Source organism: Labeo rohita, chromosome 8 (assembly GCF_022985175.1).
Source record: "Labeo rohita strain BAU-BD-2019 chromosome 8, IGBB_LRoh.1.0, whole genome shotgun sequence".
NCBI classification, from domain to species: Eukaryota; Metazoa; Chordata; class Actinopteri; order Cypriniformes; family Cyprinidae; genus Labeo; species Labeo rohita.
In genome coordinates this window covers 25,199,166-25,212,438 of record NC_066876.1, presented here as the reverse complement: position 1 = coordinate 25,212,438, position 13,273 = coordinate 25,199,166, and the positions used below count along the sequence as shown (strand labels likewise).

At 36.1% G+C, this 13,273-nt stretch overlaps 1 protein-coding gene across 5 annotated transcripts; it reads left to right on the top strand.

The window, feature by feature from the left end:
- The first annotated feature begins 70 nt into the window (after positions 1-70).
- plk2b (polo-like kinase 2b (Drosophila)) lies at positions 71-12,377 on the top strand. Of its 5 annotated transcripts, XM_051117299.1 has the most exons (20): positions 77-181; positions 619-798; positions 1,008-1,112; positions 2,899-3,039; positions 3,466-3,516; positions 4,746-4,848; positions 6,643-6,956; positions 7,152-7,259; positions 7,348-7,464; positions 7,548-7,677; positions 7,768-7,951; positions 8,576-8,774; positions 8,864-9,011; positions 9,088-9,182; positions 9,303-9,432; positions 9,557-9,637; positions 9,755-9,914; positions 10,850-10,979; positions 11,135-11,245; positions 11,748-12,377. In XM_051117299.1, exons 1-20 carry the CDS (start codon positions 104-106, stop codon positions 11,937-11,939), a joined length of 2,757 nt encoding a protein of 918 aa, XP_050973256.1. In that variant the 5' UTR covers positions 77-103; the 3' UTR covers positions 11,940-12,377. The 5 variants fall into 5 exon arrangements, with proteins under 5 accessions (XP_050973259.1, XP_050973256.1, XP_050973257.1 ...); XM_051117302.1 differs by lacking the exon at positions 2,899-3,039 and having other exon boundaries at positions 71-181; positions 619-829; XM_051117300.1 differs by lacking the exon at positions 2,899-3,039.
- Positions 12,378-13,273: the final 896 nt, after the last annotated feature.

The following is a 13,273-nucleotide window of genomic DNA, read 5'->3' as shown; positions in this document are numbered from 1 at the left end:
TAAGATAATCCCTCACCATAGGATGTTAGTATGATATAATTAATATTAATGAGCTAGGCCTTCTCCATAGTAGAACTTCTGTCCATGCCCATCTTACGCTCGCATGCGCATGTGCTGTTTAGAGGAATGTCACGTATTCCTCGTACTAAAAACACACAGTAAATACACTGGCATGCAAAAGGTAAACTGACTTTTAATGGTCTAATATGTTGTCGTTAAATGTGTTGCTGGTAAATTGTGCAGAGGTTGGTTGTTTGTCTAGTATATTTGAAGTAACGTTAAACGCATTCGCGCTTTTGTGGACAAGGCTTTTAAAGTAAACAGATTAGTTAACAGTTAACAGTTGTTAAAACATTACTTATGGCTACATACTCTGTCCATGACTGTGATATATGTCTTGTAGTAAATAAACGTTTTAAACGTTGTTTCCATTAAAACACTGATTTCGTAGCGCTCTCTAGTGGTTGAAGAACTCCACAAAGTACTTCACTTGCCTGTACAGTATTTCTTGAACCTGCATGCGTGTGAAATGTGACGTATAACGTGCATCTCAGCATAAATCAAATTTATTTTTCATATTGCGTCATGAACATTACACTTGTTTGCTTTTTTCTCTAGTGTTCTGCCATGGAGGATTCAGTGGAAGTCATCCTTCAGCATAAAAGTTGCAAGCTCTCCTATCATACTCAGGAAAAGCCACTTGTCACAGCAGCATCTGGTGCTTTGCTCGTGGGAGTTTATGGCCTCTGGTCATTATTTGCACTTCCTGGTTTTCGGAAAGTACCCATATGTCTCAAGGTACTGGAAGTCATATAGAATATATTGGCAGGTAGTTATTTATAGCTTTGCACAGCTATTCCTTCAATGCCCTGGTGATCCTTTTAGATGGCAACAATCTGCACTTTACCTGGTGCCTGTAAACAGTGGTTGTTTAGATTTATAGTCATACAGAGAGAAATTCAATCAATCAATTAATCACTGATGTAAGTGATATTAATATTGTCCAGGTGCCTTATTTGCCCTCCAGTAGAACACAGACCCAGAATGTAATGAAACTCCTGCATGGGAGAGCAGGGTGTCTGGCAGATCTGGGATCTGGTGATGGGCGACTGGTGAGTCTTTAGCATTTACAGTGAACTGAATATATGAATATATTTCCAAATACTGTGTAATACCAATCATTCTGCATAATACCAATGCATGTACAGTTGAAGTCAAAAGTTTACATACACCTTGGAGAATCTGCAAAATGTTAATTATTTTACCCAAATAAGAGGGATCATACAAAATGCATGTTATTTTTTATTTAATACTGACCTGAAAAAGATTTTTCACATAAAAGAGGTTTAGAAATAGTCCACAAGAGAAAATAATAGTTGAATTTATAAAAATGACCCTGTTCAAAAGTTTATATACACTTGATTCTTAATACTGTTGTTGCGTGAATAATCCACAGTGATAGCTGTTCATGGGTCCCTTGTTTGTCCTGAACAGTTAAATTGCCCACTGGTTTTTCAGCATTTTTGTGTATTTGAACCCTTTCCAACAATGACTGTGTGATTTTGAGATTCATCTTTTCACACTGAGGACAACTAAGGGGCTTGTATGCAACTATTACAGAAGGTTCAAACGCTCACTGATGCTTCAGAAGGAAAAAAGATGCATTAGGAGCCAGGGGTGTAAACTTTTGGAATGGAATGTGTACTTTTTTAAAATTGTGCCTAAATATCTTCTTTTTTTTCTTCATTTAGTACTAAATTTAAAAAGTTAGTAAGCGTTTGAAACTTCTGTAATATTTTCATATGAGCATATGAAAAGATGGATCTGAAAATCATACAGTCATTGTTAGAAAAAGGTTCAAATAAACAAAAATACTGAAAAACCAAAGAATTTGTGGGACCTGAAGGATTTTTCTGAAGAACAGCAGGCACTTAAACTGTTCAGGACAAACAAGGAACTCATGAAGTATCAAAAAACAAATAAACAAAAACAAAAAAACACAGGTAACAGCACAGTATTAAGAATGAAGTGTATTTAACTTTTAAACAGGGTCATTTTTATAAATTTAACTACTATTTTCTCTAGTGGACTATATGTAAATGTCTTTTATGTGGTCAGTGCTAAATAAAAATTTATATAAATTTGTATGATCTCTCTTAATTTGATAAAATAATTAACATTTTGCAGATTCTGCAAGGTGTATGTAAACTTTTGACTTTAACCGTATTTGTCTTCCATAGCATTGACATCTATCAAAAATCCTAATAATGTATATAGTATTTAATTTTTTTTAATCATGTAAATCTCCAAGTGCTATAACAGATTTACAGATGAAGTTTTGTGCTTCTAAGCACTTTCTGTTTCAGATGCTTCTAGTGGCTTTCCGCAGATGACTACTTTCTCAAAACAATGCATGGTGAGATGCTTAGCAGCTGGGTGGGAGATAATATATGGGAAGCAATACAAATGTAAAGCAAAGAAAAAAATGAAAACAGGCTATTTATAATTGTGCATGACTTCGCTGTTAGCTGCTCATTTGTAAGCTCTTGGGGCTTGGCTTTCTAAAACTAAATGACTAATCTGTGGGTTATTTATACAGTCATTTCTCACCAAGATAATGGCCACTGGGCAGCCTACCTGGGGCTGCCTCTTTTGTGTTCTAAAATAGATCTCATTAACACTCAAATTTGGATGGAAAAAAATATTTTTCTCCTGTTGCATCTATAACTGCACAAATCATTGGTCTTGCAGTTAAAAATATACTTCTTGGTCTCTTTTATACATGGAAAGCAAACAATATGAGCCACAGGCAGTCTTCTTTATGTCCAGTTATAACTGACATAAATATCACAGACGCTGGTTCTCAACGTGTAGGTTTAGCCTGGATGTGTTTTGTAGGTATTTGCTGCCACTGTAGAGGGTTTCCAGTGCACTGGCTTTGAAATTAATTCTATCCTTACTGGATATGCCAGAGTCAAAGCAAAGTGGAAAGGAATACCATCCAGCACTGCGAGTTTTATAAACCAGGACTTTTGGAAGGTAAGGTAAAGGTGTTAAAGGTGAAGTGTGTGATTCCTGTGCCACCAGCAGCACTCACTGGAATTCCAAAAAGAATGGTTTTCAAACAGATTTTCAGCTGATCTTTCATTGGTCAGTAAAACAAATAGCTCCGCCCCCAACTCATTCCATTGGTTAAGTAAATATTGCTTATGTATATATATGTGTATATATTGTATATATATTATGTATATATTTGAATATACATATTGTTATTATTTGGTCTTTTGTGTCAAAAAGTTTGAGAACCATTGCTGTAGGTCACCGATTTCGGCACCACACCTGTACTAGTTGTACAACTATAAAACACCTATTGAAAAATTACACATACCACATGCATATTTTATTTCTGGTTTGGTTTCACATGTCCAAGTGTTGATGATTCAGTTTTATCACTTTCTTTCACAGACTGATTTGTCCAAATATAACAATGTGACTGTTTTTTTGGCACCCGGCGTGGTAAGTACGCACAGATGTCCTTTCTCCATTTATACTGAGCTGAGTATTAAGATGTAACTAATTACATCATCTACAGTGGAGATCAAAATTAGACACCAATCTATAAATACTTGATTTTCTTCTGAAATAATGTAAGTCTTCATGGCACAAAATTGGAAGTAATATTAGCTGTAGATATACCACTGTTCTACTAACATGTTTCTAGTAATATTTTAGTTTTTTCATACTAACCTGAAAAAAAAAAAAATTTGTGGAAAACACAGTGTTTAGAAAAATGCATTAAGTCTTGCATGAAAATTGCAGGCTGACTGGGAGATGCAGCAGGGAAGGAACTGGCCCAACTCCTGCTGCAGAAAACATCCCCTCAAACCATGACACTTCATCTTCCACCTTTTACTGACTTCTTTACACACTCAGTTTTTTCTTTGTTTGATGCTGAACAAAATGTTTCCCATCCCACTTGCTAAAGTAAGCTTAGCCTTTTGATTCTCTCTGCTGAGGAGAGGCTTGGTCACTACAGAGTGTGCTTTCAGTCCAACTTCTCTTAAACATGCTAAGATCAATCCTTACCCTGTTCAGCACTGAACTGGCAAGTAATTCCAGCTGCAGTGTTGAACCAATTCCTCACTGAGAGTCTGTGCGTTATCCTGTCTACTTGTGGATTTGTCTTACATAGATGATCAGCCTTTTTGGGGGATGACAGTTTTGGAATGACCAGCTTCTCTTGCAGTGGCTGAAAAGCTCATCCCTTTGCCCTTTATTTGGACAACTTCCTGTCGCAGGGTTTTAGTCACCTTAGAACGGCCCGCCATCTTGTAATCTCAATGAAAATTGGAGGAATGCTGCCAGTTAAGTAGGGTTTGTCATATAATTAAGGAAATTAGCACCTGGTGCCATTTGTAAGTGTACTCTAATTTTGATTAGTTATTTTTTAAATATCACATTTGAGTTTTTCATGCTGTGCTTCAGAATACAATTCATTTATGAAATATGCTTCAAATAGGACTAAGCAGTGACCTTGAAATTTAGGAAATTATAGGTTGTTGTCTAACTTTGATTTCCACTGTAGGTATATATTCTTAATTGTGCTATGGTTTTCTCTAATCATTGTAATTTGATGAAGATTATATGCAAAATATACCTGACTGACTATCAGGTATATTAATGCAAAATATACCTGACTTGCCGATATTTACTTTGGTCAATACAATGTGCTTTGTGATGTACAGATGGAGGTGTTGGGTAGGAAACTGGAGAAGGAGTTACCAGATGAGGCTCGTGTGATTGCCTGTCGCTTCCCATTTCCTGACTGGACTCCCACAGTCACTGAAGGTGAAGGACTAGACCAGACTTGGGCATATGATATGAATGCTCTACGGAAGCTTTCAACACAAGCTACCGTGAGATGAAGAGAAAAGCATCTTCCCTTTTTGTCAAAAAGCTTTTCATTTTGCTTTAGCACTGCCTGAAAGGTACCAGTCACTTTTAGAAGACATACAAAGTGTTATATTTTATATATTTTTATATATATGTTATATGCACAGTATAAAGCACTGAATAATTATTTTTATATTAAGGACAGTTTTTTCTCCTTTTCTGTAACAGCAGGTAGGTTTGATGACAAGTTGTTTGTCTGTGCTGTGAAATTTTAAACTAAGCTGTGAAATAAAGTGCCAAAATTACCCTACTGCCAACAAGCTGCTCATATGACCTTGGTCTTTTAGTATCTCCTAGAAAAGAAAAAAAAAAATTATGATTGCAATTATATTTCCCACAAATTAATACAAATATTTTTTAATGAATTACATTTTATTGAAATATAAAATTATATATATATATATATATATATATATATATATATATATATAGTTACACTTTTAGGTAAAAGGTTTGCACACAAAATATGCTAAATGTGTTTTGATAATTACAATTAGGTAATAAATAATAGAAACTACTTTGATCTTCATGCAAATTAACATAAAAATTCTAACATTATTGTATGATTTTAATTATTACATAATCGAGAAGCTCAAGACCTGATGTTAGAAAGGCTAAAATACCCATTTAAGGGGAAAAACTGATATTTGTAATGTTTAAAACTATGCTATTTAAATCTAACATGACTACCCTAGTAAAAAAAAATATATATATATTTAAAATGCATTTATACTAAGTATAGTTCAAGTCTGTTAACATAATTACTGACATATTGCTCAAGACTTACTGATATAAAAATTGTAATTAAACTTTATTTGGGGTACTACTTGTGCACAATGCACATTTCTTAATATTAAGCCTAAAATATGTTTTAATGTCACTATTGATGAGGATTATATGATCTTTTAATAATATCGTTTCTTTAAATGCAAAATGTTTCAAGTGTACCTAAAGTATACTTGAAATGTTTCCACTTTAGCACAATCAAATATACTTAGTAAATATTTAGTTGGACTTAAGCACTACTTCCTCACAAATAAAATGCATTAAGTACAAAATTAGTTCTAATTTAGCATACTTTAAATGTAGTAGTTTACTATAGTAAAAGTTCGATTGCAGGGTATTTTTATTAAGTACGTAATATGTAAATATATTTGTAGTATACTTAGTATGAAATACATGTATTTGAAATACATTTTAGTATATTTATATTTCACTAGGCTAGTAGTTGTCATATTTAGAAAGCTTATAATGTTTTAAAAAATGGAAAATGCCAGATGTTGTGTGTCACTTTGACCACATGGTGATGCTCTGACACTCTTCTGTGAATTAAGACGCTCTCAAACGTACAAGTCTTTACGATTTATTTATTAAACCATAAACTGGCAACATCAGTACATTGACAATCTCTCGCCAGCGTTTATTATTTCTCTAAAATTTTAATTATATAGTATATTAGCCTGCCTCTGACAGAAATAGACTACAAGATGTGTATTCATCACAATGCGGAAGATTGCTATATAACCACTGTATGAGAGAATGCAGTGTGGATATATATGAATCACTGCTTAGATAGACCTGATTTTCTGTGCTAATCTTTGCCTAGTAGGTGTCTAGGATGTTTAATAATGGATACAGTGAGGTAGTTCACAGATGACAGCTATACGCCAGATCTTACACGCCATATAGGGTCTTCCCGTCTTGTGACGCAGTTCGTCTGGAGCAGAGGCGCGCTGGCGCTGCGGTATAAAAGCGAAGAGACACGCCGGTACAGCAGCACTGTGACAACACACAGAGTAATACACAGAGTCATGGAGACACTGAGGAATACCTCATACCCAACTATAACGACACACAGCGAAAAGATGTGTGAGCTCAATAAAATAAGTGAGCAAGGATGGAAAAAGCCAGAGGATAACAGTCGGACCGGCACAGAGTATTCAAGAATCATTACAGACCCAAATACTGGGAAATGTTACTGCCGGGGAAAAGTTCTAGGAAAGGTAATGGATTCAATATTAATGCTGATATTATTTAAAATTGATGTGAAAATTGTTATTTATTGTATTTCTGCATGCTTGCATTGCTTTTCTCTGAGACATATAGTAGTATGCACTGAATATGATTACATTACTTTTTGAAAATCTCTTTATCTTGGTTAACATTATACTTATCCTTACACTTTTTCTATGCCACAGGGAGGCTTTGCAAAGTGCTACGAAATGACAGACCTGTCTTCAAGTAAAGTCTATGCAGCCAAAATCATTCCTCATTCGCGTGTGTCGAAACCACACCAGAGAGAGAAGGTAGGACAGACACATGGCATATATATATCACTTTGCAAAAACAATTGATCAAGACCTCTTACTTATGTTCTGCATTCTGTCACTGCAGATAAACCGAGAGATTGACCTGCACAGAGCTCTCGGCCACAAACACATAGTGCATTTTTACCACCACTTTGAGGACAAAGACAACATCTACATTCTGCTGGAGTACTGCAGTAGAAGAGTAAGTTTAAATGCTGAAGTGTTTTAAAGTGATTCTATAGGTGACTGTGTGCCCCCTGACTGACTCCTGTGAATCTTTTCTAGTCGCTCGCCCATATATTGAAGGCACGTAAAGTCCTAACAGAGCCTGAAGTGAGGTATTACTTGAAACAGACAGTGTCTGCTTTAAAATACCTTCACGATTTGGAGATCTTGCATCGTGACCTGAAACTAGGTATGTATGCATAAACTGTACATGCATGATGTATGTTAACATTTTATCAGATTATATGTAGTTTAAAACCTTCTGTTTTAACATTCAAAGGCAACCTATTTGTGAATGACTCAATGGAGCTGAAAGTGGGAGATTTTGGGCTGGCTGCCAAACTGGAGCCAGTCAGCAACAGACGCAAAACGATCTGCGGTACACCAAACTACCTGTCCCCGGAAGTGCTGAACAAACAGGGACACGGCTGGGAGTCTGACGTGTGGGCTTTGGGCTGCGTCATGTAAGTTTGTCACTTTCAGATCTGAGGGTTTCCTCTATGCTCTATATTTGGAAATTGCTCAGAATGAATAGGCAATGATTGCCGATTCAGACTCGCTCTATATCAATGAATGTCTGCTTTTTCATTCCTGCTGTGTGCGCCATTGTGGCTTCAGCTTTAATGCTTGAATGACATAATAGCAGCATGTGGTGTACAGTTTGTCACCAGTGATGACCTTTTCAGGGAGTGTTTACTCAACCACATGTCATTTTGAATCTAAATGACCGTCTTTCATCCATTGAACACAAAAAATGCTGTCTGTCAAACTCCAAAAAGCTCCATAAACGTGGTTTTACACTACATTTAAAGTTGTGTTTTATACTGTTAATTACTGAGTTGTGTGCTAGGCCTACTTTTAAGATCATTTGATGGTTCTTTTTTTGTATTGTTTTGTTTGAAACTTGACGGCAGTCAGCAGACACCCGTCCTCATTTATGTTCGTTATACTAAAAAGAATAGGCAGAATATTCCTAAAAATGGTTTAAAGATCATAAGATGGAGTAAATTGCTATTTTCTTTTTGGTTGAACTATTCCTTTAGGAGCCAAACCCTTTTTAATGACACATTTCTCATCTTCCTCTTCAGGTACACCATGCTCCTGGGTAAACCTCCATTTGAGACCACTAACCTAAAAGAGACTTACCGCTGTATTCGAGAGGCCCGTTACACCATCCCAGCCTCGCTCTCTCTCCCCGCCAAACAGCTAATTTCCGGCATGCTCGCGCAGAACCCTGTGGACCGCCCGCACCTGGATGAAATCATTCGGCATGAATTTTTCTCCCAGGTAAGTTTGTTTGTTGCACCACAGTAGACTCAGTATATCCAGCCAAGCTGGACTATTTCATCAATGTTTTTGTCGTGATTTTGCCACAGGGCTTCATGCCAGAAACTCTGCCTGTCAGCTGCTGCCATTCTGCCCCAGACTTCCACATTTCCAGTCCAGCCAAGAGCTTCTTCAAAAAGGCAGCTGCTGCTCTCTTTGGTGGCAAGAAGGACAAAGCCAAGTACTATGAAAATATAAGTAAGTTCTCGCTTCAGTTAACTAGTGCATTACTCATTTCGGTTGGCCCCGTGAATAACTGTTTTTCTTCCGACAGATCGCTTAGCCAAAGAAGAGGAAGACATATTCAAGCTCCGTCAAGATTTCAGAAAGACTGCCATCGGTAGTCAGATTACTACACACTCGTCTGAGGTGAGCATTGTTCCCGTTATAGTAGACTATAATAAGGAATTCATCACCAACTCTGAGATATTAATGAAGGTTAAGTGTTAGGTCATTCATGACACACATGCTGTAATTTTTCCTCTTTAGGAAGGAGGAAATCCGTCAGCACCTACAAGAAAGCCTGTTACCCAGGCAACTGCCGGAAGGCCGCAGACAAGAGATACCATTCACTTGATTGTTAGAGGCAGCTTGGGCAGCTGCAGTAGCAGCAGTGAATGTAAGTGTGTGTTATACTTGTGTGTGTGTGTGTGTGTGTGCGCGCACGCGTTTCACCTGTTCAGTCTGACTCCCGCTCATTAGTTTCACAAGCTGACGCAATGCTTCCTGCTGTCTCTCCCTAGGTCTTGAAGACAGCACTACTGGCACTGTGGCAGAGGCTGTTATTAGTGTTCTGAGAGGCTGTCTTGAACACATGCCTAAAGGTGAGTAAGACCTATTACGCTTTACACTTCACACTCCAAGTTTTTTGTCCCAAATACGTTCTGTAGAGTAAAGGAAATATACGATCTGTGCATTTAACAGTACCCTTTTTCCCACAGCGGACAACCTTCCCAGAGGAAATGGTTGTAATAGCTTGAAGTGGGTGACTAAGTGGGTTGACTACTCCAACAAATATGGCTTTGGCTATCAGCTGTCTGACAACACAGTGGGCGTCCTTTTTAACAATGGAACGCACATGAGTCTCCTCTCTGACAAGAAGTAGGTGCTTAAAGTTGACTGTTTGCTCAGTTCTGCTCAGTGTAAAAAATAAATTAAAAGTTTAACCATAAACGTATTCATATGTAATGCCAATTTGATTCATTGTGAGTAGGCAAACATTACGCAGACATACAGTATTCATTAAGCAATTGCTAATTGTGAATCAGCACTGGTATTCAAACTCTGGCCTATAATTATTTTTTATTTTTTTCTTTGTATACATTTTTAAATGATGTGCTATTTATTATCACTGGTGAATTTCAAAATACATACTGCATGTGTGTGTTTATCTATATAAAAAATACACAGTATACACACATATACTGTATTATGTAAACAAAAACTTTTTTTTGGATGCAATTAGTTGCGATTAATCATTTGACAGTACTATATACGAGTATAAATATACAGGCATACAAATATTTTTTAAAATATATACATGTATGTGTGTATATTTATATATACATAATAAATATACACACATAAAAAGTATGTAAATATAAAATTTTATTTTTAATGTGATTAATTGCGATTAATCATTTTGCAGCCCTATTTTAAAATATATTTCAAAAATTTCACAATATTATTTTTGATCATATAAATGCAGCCTTGGTGAGAATAAGAGAGTTTTTTTTTTTTTTTATTCTGACCTATTTTTGAACTGCAGTGTATATCCAATATGCCCAGTATTATTCTTTATGAGTCCCACACATTTTCTAGCATAGCTTCTAGTTGATGTTCAGAAGGAAAGAAAAACAACAGCAATATTTCAGAAATGTCAGTTGAATGACGAATGGCATTACACATGAAATACTGTAAAAGAGCAAGCATTAGTCATAGACCTCATATATGTATGGCTGTAGAAACAAACAGCAAGCATTGTGTTGCACTGACTGTGCAGCTGGTAAATCAATGTTATTTTTATTTTTTTTTAGGACTGTTCATCAGTATGCTGCCCTTGGCCAGAGGTCTGTTTTCTCTGTTATTGATGCTCCTGAGTATGCTGTGGCCCAGGTCACAATCCTCAAGTACTTTGCCCACTACATGGAGGAGAATTTGATGGATGTGAGTGTGCTCTTAGTTTTACCCCTTATGTTTTTATTCAGCTTTAAAATGGTTACAGGTCTAGAAGTCATAGACTTGATGTAATGGTCTAGACATGAGGCTATACAAGAAGCTGTTGTGCTAAAATATATTGTTTATCCTTATTTTGCATGCAGGGAGGGGATATGATAAGTGAACCAGATACCCAGAAGTCCAGAATATTTCTTCTGCAGTGGCTGAAGTCAGACAGAGCGTTATTGATGCTTTTCAACGATGGCACATTCCAGGTAAAATATTTATTCATTACAAAAACAGCTCTTAAACTGTTCACTAATCATTCTGTCATCTCATAACACATATGACCTAATGTCTTATCTGGAGCACAAACTGAGATGTTCATGTTATTCTTTCCCATACAATAAAGCTGAATTGTAAAAAGGAAAAAACAGCATCAGAGTAGCATAACTTTTAGGTTTTTGTCATTTTGGAGCTTGGCAGCCCATAGTCACCATTCACTTTCATTGTATAAAAAAGACATCTTGGAAATAAATAAAGTTGGTAGAATTTTATTCCCCATGTAAAAAGCTACTGTCTAGCACTCTCTGTGCCCATCAGACCCCTGGGTAGTTATCACTCAGGTCTGTCTTTGTTCAGATAAAAAGCTGTGTAAACTATAGCACTGTGGGAAGAAGAAGGTCACAAACCCTACTGTAATAACATCCTGCATCCTGTGAGAGTGTTTCACGTCAGTTCCAAAATAACAAAACCTTTTTCTTCATCTTCCGACAGGTGAACTTCTACCACGACCACACCAAGCTCATCCTGTGCACCCAGCAGGACGAATATCTGCTGACGTACATCAACGAGGAGCGAACCTCCACCACCTTCCAACTGAGCACGTTGCTCGGCGCGGGCTGCACTGCGGACCTGCGTAGTCGTCTGGAGTATGCCTTGAACATGCTGCTGCAGAGATGCAACTGAGACTGACAGATGAGAAGAACAGTTGGTCACTGACTCAGCAAGATCTGATGATTTCTTTCGCAAGGGCACCGAGGAGGGCTTGTTAAACAGGATGTCCACTGGATGTGAACTGGTGATGGAGCTATGGAAAAATGTATGACCAAGACAGACTTTGTAGATTTACAAATGCTGAAATTCAGAGACTGGAGTGAAGAGGAATGATGTGATCAAAAACACTATAGAGAGGAAAGAAAATCTGGGCTGGGACCAGGCATCGCTTGACAAGAAACAGACTTCTTGTTTGTATGTGTGGTAAAATGTTGATGGATCACACATGCATGTCCAAATGTGCAAAAAGTATTGTTTCTTGTTTTTTTCTTTGTCCTTACCAAATATTTATTGTGTACATAATTCCTTATTTATTTATTTAATGAATAAAACCCAACAATTCTAACAACATTTGACCAGTGAATATTTCTTTTTTGTATTAGAGGTATTAAAGCTATTTGAATATATTTTAAAATGTAATTTATTCCTGTGACTTCAAAGTTGAATTATTAGCATCATTATTCCAGTCACATGATCCTTCAATAATCATTCTAACATTCTGATTTGCTGCTAAAAACGTTTATTATTACTATTATGTTAAAACACCTTTCAGGTTTCTTTGATTAATAGGAAGTTCACAAGAAAATAAAACTGAAATAGAAATGTTTTGTAACATTTTAAATGTCACTTTTATTACTTTATACAATTTCTTTCCTAAAAAGTGTATAATGGTACAAAAGCTTTTTATTTCAGATAAATGCTTTTCTTTAGATCTTTCTATTCCTCACAGAATCCTGAAAAAATTTACTCAACTGTTTTAAATATTGATATAATAATAATAATAATAATAATAAATAATAATAATAAATGTTTCAAACAGCAAATCAGCATATTAGAATGATTTCTGAAAGATCATGTGACTGGATTAATGATGTTGAATATTTAGCTTTGATCACAGGAATAAATTAAATTTTAAAATACATTCAAATAGAAAGCAGTTATTTTAAATACTACAATTATTTCAGACTTTTAATGGTTTTGCTGTACTTTCGATCAAATAAATGCAGGCTTGGTGAGCAGAAGAGACTTCTTAAAAAAAAAAAACATTAAAAATATTACTGTTAAAAAACTTGACTGGTAGTGCATATGTATACACACACATCAATATATGTGCATTAATTATGTTCGCTATCATATTCGATTTACGAGCGAGGGTTGTACGCAGGTGGGTATGGTCAAGTTGAGTGACAGGTGTAAACCGCCAATCCTTGAACAAATACATTACGCCACTAAAATCAGCGTCATTG

Coding starts and splice junctions, on each gene's coding strand:
- plk2b (XM_051117299.1), top strand. CDS start 104: ATGCGCATGTGCTGTTTAGAGGAATGTCACGTATTCCTCGTACTAAAA. Junction 182..618: donor AATACACTGGCATGCAAAAG/GTAAACTGACTT, acceptor TTTTTTCTCTAG/TGTTCTGCCATGGAGGATTC. Junction 3,040..3,465: donor TAAACCAGGACTTTTGGAAG/GTAAGGTAAAGG, acceptor TTTCTTTCACAG/ACTGATTTGTCCAAATATAA.